This window comes from Thermobia domestica, chromosome 11 (genome assembly GCF_964235325.1).
Source record: "Thermobia domestica chromosome 11, izTheDome1.hap1.1, whole genome shotgun sequence".
In the NCBI taxonomy this organism is placed as follows: Eukaryota; Metazoa; Arthropoda; class Insecta; order Zygentoma; family Lepismatidae; genus Thermobia; species Thermobia domestica.
The window spans coordinates 17,496,173-17,505,510 of NC_137464.1; the positions used below are offsets into that span (position 1 = coordinate 17,496,173).

Consider the following 9,338-nt stretch of genomic DNA (forward strand, 5'->3'; position numbering starts at 1 on the left):
TTAACTATCCCCTTCCATCTAATAGTGATGTTAAACTTTTAGAAACATCTTTAAAACCTTGGGGGGAGATAAGGAAAATTGACCTATTAACCTTCTCCTCCTACTACATTGTAGTTAACAGATATTTTCTCCGAAATCCGGTGTTGATAAGAAATTCAAGCTAGCTGACAATTTTCGACCAGAGGGGTAAGTGAGTATTCTTCTCTGTCACTTGAGAAAGGTTTCGGAGGAAAAAAAAAAAACGTAGAAACTCCAAATGGTTTGTTGTTTTGTTATTTGACACTTTGAGTGGAAAAATCTTCCTTCTTCCTTTGGAGAGGAATGAACCATATGCAGGAATATTAGTTAATGTGTTTATTTTCCCCTTCTCTACTTTGGAGTGTGCATTCTTTTAAAGTTATAAACATGAATACATCTATTGAGAAAGAAGGATGGGATTTTAATCTATACAAAATACTCTGGAATTCTAATCAAATAATATCTTGGATGTATGATGTAGAAGTATCTAACTTTCTCATTAACATAATAGATAAGGCAACATGAGATCAGAAATTTATGAGTAATGTATTTTAATTATATTTTGCATTTTATTACATTATATTTAATTACTTTATTACATAATTACATTATATTACATCGATTATTTTTATAAAATTCTACACCAGAGCATAGGTCGTCCTAATTAATTTTCTTTAACTGTTTTTCCTTTAATATGCTTTTTAATATGCTTTGTTTCGGATCGATTTCCGATCAAGCGCACATAGTTTTCACAGTTTTAAACCTACATCTTTAGACAATTGAAAATTTACTTGAGTTAAGAAACAACAATCCTAGGCAATGTGCTGACCACACATCACACAACTTGTCCTTGTTAGTCCTTTGTTATCTGTAACTTTTGTAAATTATTATTTTTATTACCGCTAATCATAAAATTATTTATTAAGTGGCTGAAGAACTGGCGTTCACGGGAAGAGTAGAATTATGTAGAATACTTGAAATGTGTATCATATTTGAACCACCTTTTCGCATTTAGAACAGGTATTTGAATCTAAATTAAATGATAAATGTTTAGGTGACCCAGTGCTATTTTCAAAACTTGATTTTGAAGGGTTTAGCAGCTTTCAATATATTCTATTTTTTTTTTTAACCCTTTTCCCCTAGGATATGCCTTTAATGAAAGTGGCATGAAAGAAACCCGACTCGAGTCAACTGTTACCTACATTGCAAAATCCATTTGAAAGAGTCTATCAGTTCTCATGATGATTGGATAAATGAGTTAGAGAGTGGAGAAAAATACCTCTTAGGATACTTATTATAACGAAAGGGACATAAAAAATCCAGCTCGAGTCAACTGCTGTTTCATAATTCTTTTCAAATGGTTCAGCAGTTTTTTAGTGATTATGAGAAAAGACAGTCTCGATTGTCTTCTTTCCAAAAATTTTATTTTTACTTTCAAGGATGTAAGAAAGTATAGCAATATAATGGAAAAATCGAGATTTAAAAGAATTTGTAATTTGGATCGCCTCTTCATGCCTCAAAACGGAGTTCTGGACATCTGTTCGTCCCAATGAAAATATGTTTGGTCGCCTAGAAGGCATAACTACGGTTCAACGTATCGAGACGTAATTTTAAACTTAAGGTTTTTATAAGATTCTCTGGCGGCTTTTTTCGATTTTCTTTTACTACTGGCAAAACTACGAGTAGTTTACTGAACATGAAAATCAAAATTTGTGATTTTCTCGGAAACGCCTCTAACAATTTTTTCATGTTTCATAAATACATGATTCATAACAATATGATAATATGAGATAAATCATTTATCCTGAAAAATAGGCAAGGGGTAGTTCACTTTTGGAGTGAGTTTTTTTTTCGGACGATTTTTTCAGATACGAAACAGGCGATATATAATAATTTGATTAATAACCCTATAATAGGGCTAAGTAATTTCTCCCGAATAAATCCGCAAGGAATAGTTTCTTAATAGGAGTGAGTTTATTATTGGATGACATTCTCAAAAGCAACTCAATCGATTTTGTTTATATATCATTAATAATTCTGTAATGTTACGTAAATCATTTTGTTGACACCCCATAAATAAATGTTCAATTAATAACCCTGATATACGAGGGTTCCATTTGTCACTTAATATAAAAAAAATCATGTAGGTAATTTTCCTCGAATGAACTTTCCTCAAAACATAATGTCGCTCGTATTTCATGTTTAAGCAATAACTACAGCATAATATGATATACTTGAAGAAATTGGAGTGAGAAAATTTAGTGGAGTGGCCTGTATCTTTTATTACATATTGAGAAAATAATTATAGAATTTTTCCTCTTAAAGCGGAATTTCACAAAATAGTGGAGCAAGTGTTCACTTACTTTTAATAATGAGTTTATATACTGTTTCATCTCCCTAACATGTCACGAAATATCCTATTCTTGACATACATTTTAAACCCTATTCCTCCACTTAAGCATATACATTTTGATGACATAACAAGTGAGTATCGTTTTACTGTAATTAAAACTTTCAAACTATGCGAATTCAAGAAGGAGATTAAAACGTATTCCTGGGACACTAAATCGATTGCAAAAAGCCGTTTCTTGTTTTAGTCATTTAAAAGCAAATATTTCACTCATTATTTAATTAATATTCTTAATTTTATCGAAACAAAGCTGAAATAAGCAAAATAAATAAATAATAACAGAATTCATTCTCCTTAATAGTTGAAAGTGATGTGTATTTTAATACATACTTTTAAGAATAAATTATGACATTTGCATTAAATAGTGAATATTACACATGATTTCTTGCTATAGATAGATCTGACAATAAAAATATGATGTACTCTGAAATATTAAAATATTGATGTGGTCGTGTACTTAAAAATCTTTTTTTTTTTTTTTTTTTTAAACTAGCATTAACACAAAATAGAGCATGTATCTTTCGATGGCGAGGGGGAGAAAAGAGCAAAGTGAAAACCCACGGCAAGGGGGAAAAAGAAAGAGAGGAAAGTGACCTCTTAAACCCACATGTGTAAGTCATAAATCAGAGTATAACAGAGGCCAAAACTATGGCAACGTTGGTGGATACACATTTACTTACAATGTCACTAGTAAGAGGATACGAGTGTTCAGACATTGCCGAAACTACCCACGGAGAGCTTTCTTGTTTCTGCGAGAGCTTTAATTTGGATTTCAAACTTTGAGTTGAACAGTTCCTGCATAACGCCGTCCATGTTGAAAATAAAGAAACGTAACTCCAAAGAGGTTCCTATGTAATTCAGATTATTCTGATTAAGAATACACTACATATAAACCCTCCCTATTTATGTGTATTTACAGTAATGAAATTTCAACATGTACCTTGTCTTCCAAATTCAACTACGCTGCATAGAAAGCGGTGCAAACTTTGAAGAGATACCATCCTGATAATAAGAACTTGTACGTAATTGAGGAAAAAATCTTAATAAGCATTCCAAGGGACAAGGTAGTTCGGAGGCAAAGCATTTTTTATATCTTTTTTTATTTAAAAAAAAATTACGTCCCACAGGCTCTGTAGGCTAAAGAAGGCGGATGATTAATGAAAATGAATGATTATGAAATTATAGACAGGTAAAGCATAACGTATTCTGCCAGTATTTGTTATTCATTTGTTTCTACTGGGTTCCAAATTTGTGAGCTACATATGGAACTTATAATGATTATGTTTTGCATTGACTTATAAATATTATAATGAAAGAGAGAGAATTGCAATTTTTGAAAATGAAATGAAATATTTAAGTTTTACGTCCCACGGTTATGCCGGCTAGGCTAAAGGAGATAGTGAAAAATGAATGCAATGTTGGAATGAATAAAGTGGGAGGAAACGGAAAAACCCCGAGAAAACAACCAATACGGTGTTTCTCCGCCACAAAGCTCACTTGGCACGAGCTGGGATCGAACCAGGAACCCCACGCACCTAAGGTGAAAGCTCTATTGTTTACGTTTCTCAAAAAGGGAACTTCAAAGAGCAAATAGATTAAAGATATGGAGGGGAAATAGTTTTACATGAAAAAAGCAAAAGTTAAATATACACCACCTATGCTTTTTTATAAGATCAAACGTATTGTTTGGGACCAAAAATATGAGCTTTAGATCCTTGTGCTTAGCCTGAGAACGAGACTACAGAATAACCCAGAGAAAATCCATCGATCCGGTGCTATCCACCACAAATTCACATAGCCTGGAATAGAACAGCGACACATAGCACCAAAGTTGAAAGCTGCATAACTGGAGGGCCGCGGTGGCTCAGTGGTAGAGCGTTCACCTCTGGTGCTTGGGGTCCCGGGTTCGATCACAGCCCCCGCCAAGTGAACTTTGTGGTGGACAAACACCGTGTGCGTGGGTTTTCTCGGGGTTCTCCCGTTTCCTCCCACTTTCTTCATTCCACCATTTCATTCATTACTCATCATCACCGTCTCCTTTAGCCTAACCGGCATAATCGTGGGACGTAAAACTCAAAGATTTCATTTCATTTCAAAGCTGCATAACTAAATCCGTGCCCCCTTTGGTAGAGCGCCTAAGTCTGATGTAAAAGTGAAAGATTCGATTCTAAGGATCGAACTCAGAATCTCTAGGTTAGCACTACTAACTAGTTCAGTCCCACGGCGTTCTATAATTAAGATTAGGATTTATAGACTTCTGGGCTTTCGGCATCTATGACCATGTCAGCCCGTTACGTATCCCTCGTCGATCACACTATCTGAGGAAAGGGAAGGAAGGAAGCGGCCTGGGTCCTGTATATTAGGTACCATCCCGGCATTTGCCTGGTGTGAATAAGGAAAACCTCACTTAGGATGGCTGACCTGAAAAAGGTTTTACATTTTTTTCAACTAAGCGTATTCACCGGGAACAGAACCCGGGACCGCTTACACTAAAGACGAGAGCGTAAGCAACTCCGCTCCGCGAGGTTCCTTCTATAATTGAGTTGAATTGATTTTGAGTTTAACGTCCCGTTCAGCAGCGAGGCTATATGAGACGTGGACCTACTGATTATTAACGTGGAATCCGAACCACATGAGCTCCCACCCGGAATCGAACCTTCTATAATTGAAATACGATACACAAACAAAATAACGAAGAAATGATAAAGTCCATAAATCCATAACCGGTTACGGAATAAGTATTTTACAATCGGAACAATAATAAATAAACGTGTAGAAACACTTACCAAACACGTACGTTGCAGATGTGTTAATTTAACAATCTGTAATAGGTGACGATAAACAACCATCTCCTTTACGGAATGGTATCACATGACAAGTCTGGAAACAAATGAAACATTTTCATTACACACGAAAAGAAGGAAACAACTTATTATTATTTCCTTACACTACACCTTCTATACAGCGAATTAAATGAAGTCACAGTAAAAATATTTGCGAGACTGAGTCGGAAATTGATCCATGCGTTCACTCTAACATACTCAGAAAATTTGTGTTCGATCCCCAAGCCGGTCATCTTTTCATTATTTGAATTTCATTAACATTCACAGTTTATATATGTCAAGTGGATTGTGTAAAGAGAAATATCTCCGAAATTATCTAGCTACGAAGAAACTCAATATTCTTCCGCACCGTTGTGTATATAGCAGTCTCATCGCACGTTGTGGAGGAACTTCTCGTTGATTTATTTTAACTGTACAATCATAAGACTAGCAATCATTTTCCCAGAATCAAAGCTTTGGGGTTACTTTAACACCCACTTGATATGTACACACAGGATGTTTCAGAGGGAAAGGGTAATACTTTGGGAAGTCACAGTATGAGTGATTCTAAACAAAATAGACATATAAACGTGAGACCAATTTTCAACGGTTTGAGAGCTACAGGTTGTAAACCATTTTTGTTCTTAAGTTGCTTATTGCTCATCCTGTAGTTATTCTACTGAGATGAGACACAGCACATTTGAAAGGTGATGAAACAGCCTTTCCAATGGTACGCAACATGTGGCAGTGATGTCTTTCCTGGACTTGATTTAGAGAATGGTCAAATGTGCTTAAATAGAAAGTTTCTGGTGGAAGTTCACACGGGGAAAAGTTCTGGAAGTTGAAGTGAAGTTTTGCATTGAAACTCAATAAGAAACAAATTTTAATGCAGGCGTAATCGGTCAAAATTAAGTAGAGCTTAGCTGAACAATTTAGATACGTATAAGAAGCAGATGAGCGGTTGGATTCAATATTCTATTAATCAGATGTTCATGTGTTCAAACCCTGTTAGAAGTTATCTTTTTATTTTTTTTTTTTCTTTTTCATTCGTGTGCATTAAATTCTATTTCTCAAAGACTCTCAATGCTGAACTCTAAACCCTTATTACTTCTCTGCTCGTGTTCACTTCAACCTGAAATTTTATATTCAGGCATAATTGATCATCTCCTAGAGATAAATACTGACTGAGCCAATTGGCAGACACTTGCTACTTTCGTTTCCATTACGTGTATATTTAGTTTCCGTGTAAGCTTTTTTCTATATATTATTAATGGAAAAATCTAAAACACCCTTACATTTTATCTAGAATTATACTTGTAGCCTTATATTATTACCTTTAAAAAAATTGAGGAAAAAATCTAACAGAACAAAATCATATCTAAAACTTTAATACTACGTTAAATAACTGTTCCTTCGACGAAAAGCAAGAAAAAAAAGTATACCTGATGAAGATTCGAACATGGATCAGCTGATTGGTAGGTAAGAACGTTACCCACTACGTCATATACTCACATGCTACATTCCTGCAATAAACTTTAAATATGCAAGTGAATTTTATGTTTCTGTTGTGTGGAACTTACCATATAACAGCTTCCCTCTTTACTACACTGTTTGTGTTATGTATTGTGTAAACTGCACTTGGAAACGTAATTAATATTTTATTGTTTTACCAGGATCGTCAGCATTAAAAGTTTTAATAAGGTCAATTATATTAATAAGCGAATTTATTTTTTTGTATTTTCCATTGCTTAAGGGGCAAAAATACTATCCCCTGAAAAACATGCATTTTCTTTTGTGACAAACCAAAAATGGATCAAAATTAGTTTTTGGATCAGGGGCCACGAACGGCCCCCAAGTCGAGTTTTCGTAGGCTATTTTCTACGGAATAAGCACATCATACTAAGTTAAGTGATAGTTAAGTTCGACTACACTGTATGTATTTTCTCCAGATATAAGGCCTACAAGAAAATTTTTGATTGAAATATACTGGATCTTTCGATCCAAAACACATGAAAACTATAATGATGATATAAAGGTAGAAAGAACATAATCTAAAAGTGACCTGTCATATAAGGCTTCATTAGAGAAGCAATGCACACAGAATATACACTACGAATGCCTATATAGACCTAAGTACTTTAAGGATTAGTGATTTCAGATAATGCAACTTCTACGACTTAGCCGCCCTAATATTATTACCATATTCTATTTTCAATCACTGCCACTGACTCAAACTCAACACATCCCAAACAAATCCTCTTGTGGAAGCATATCTAGTAAACTGAAAATCTGATACTACAGTAGCTCTATACAGTGGACTACGGAACTACATATGTAATATATATTATATGTATGGTGGTAATTCTCAAGCTGCATAGCCAATCAAAAAGTATTTGAAATAACGAGCCTAAGAACAACATACCGCTAAAAATGAAAATTCTACGAGCAAAATCCACGTATTGCTTTAAAATAGTTCGTCATTAAAATGGTATGGTTAAAATGAGTGAGTGGGTATGAAATAGGATATTAATTTCGACTGTGGAAGCATTTTTGCACGAAGAAACCGTATTTTAGGTTTATAAATGGAACGTCATAGTATAAAACAATTATAAGGGATAGGGTTAAAATGTGTAAATGAGATATCAAGTACTTCTTACAATATCCTCGTTTAAGCGCACACCCACCGCCGCTGACGCGCCAGCTTCCTATGGACGTACATCCGCGCAGGCCGCCCGCAGTCTCGGTACGATAGCTAGCATTTTCGCTTTTAGTGCCACCTACTATAAGTCGGTTTCTGTTTTCTGTAATCGTTTCTGTGGCATACGTCCAGGCGCGGATACCCGTACGAGGCCGTCCTCATAAAGTGAAAAAATGAAATGAAATCTTTGAGTTTTACGTCCCACGTGATGCCGGCTAGGCTAAAGGTGACGATGATGATGAGAAATGAATGAAATCGTGGAATGAAGTAAGTGGGAGGAAACGAGAAAACCCCGAGGAAATCTACGCACACGGTGTTTGTCCACCACAAAGTTCACTTGGCGGTAGCCGGAATCGAACACGGGACCCCATACACTAGAGGTCAACGCTCTACCACTGAGCCACCGCGGCCGTACAACTGAATTTCCCGATATAATTATTTAACAGAATAGGAGAGTACGTAAATATTTCCAGAGCATGATATTTGCACATACATTATCAATCCGTGCGAATATTTTGGACATGCATTAGGATAATAAGTCTTAGGAAATCGGTAAGGAGCAAAACAAAACAAAAAAAACGCTATTATTATTATTATTATTCATAGTACTCTTAACAGCACCACCAAAATGTATTACTGGGGTATTCTAAATCTGAAAACCTATACTGTTACATACTATATCGATATAGATAGATATACTTGCTCTTTCTCTATCTGTAAAACATACATTATGTAACAATGGTATGTAGTCAACGTTCGTAATTACTCATATTCTTATCAACCTAATTCAGAATGTAATCGCTGCATCAAGTATGTGAAGCAAATAGAAAGAAAACAGCCTTGTACTGAAATTTCATCATCTGCTAAGTAATGTCCTAGGAACTAAAATCTTTCTATGTATTCAAGACTATCGATAGTTTTGCAAATTATCACATTTCTAAACAGAGTGAATTTGGAAATTTCAACGAATATTTAAACATTACCAGGAAAATGAACTTACAAATTCTCACATGTACATTCACATTTCTACGATTGCACTAGCACTAATAGCAGACGATGAAATGGCACTGTTACCAACTGTTATTAACAAAGTGTCACTAAATTCAGCTCCGAAAGTCGCTGAAACAGATATTTGTCGGATTTTAGCCTGAAAACGATGTTTCTGCTCTTCTTTTTGCTTTACTATATTAAGTAAACATGTATATCGTACATAAACATAAGAAGAGCTCCTCGTGACTAAGAGGTTAGCGAACGCGCCTTTGGTGTGAGAGACCCAGGTTCAATTCCCGGCTTGACCTCGTGAGTTTTAGATCCCACCCATTGGCGTCTCTGGCATGTAAAATTTGGGGGGGACATCAAAGGAAATGACCTAACTGCTAGTATCTTAGCG

General features: G+C 35.2%; 1 protein-coding gene across 2 annotated transcripts in view; it reads right to left on the reverse strand.

Annotated features, from left to right (window-relative positions):
- Positions 1-9,092, reverse strand: part of LOC145663926 (CCA tRNA nucleotidyltransferase 1, mitochondrial) — a 35,501-nt gene extending 26,409 nt beyond the window's left edge. The window contains exons 1-2 of one of the 2 annotated variants that reach the window (XM_081730128.1): positions 8,949-9,092; positions 5,215-5,308 (exon numbers count right to left, since the gene is read on the reverse strand). In XM_081730128.1, the coding sequence (XP_081586254.1) occupies positions 5,215-5,277 (63 nt within the window). In that variant the 5' untranslated portion in view covers positions 5,278-5,308; positions 8,949-9,092. The remainder of the gene's footprint in view (positions 1-5,214; positions 5,309-8,948) is intronic. The other variant, XM_081730129.1, reaches the window with a different exon arrangement.
- Between the last annotated feature and the right edge of the window lie 246 nt (positions 9,093-9,338).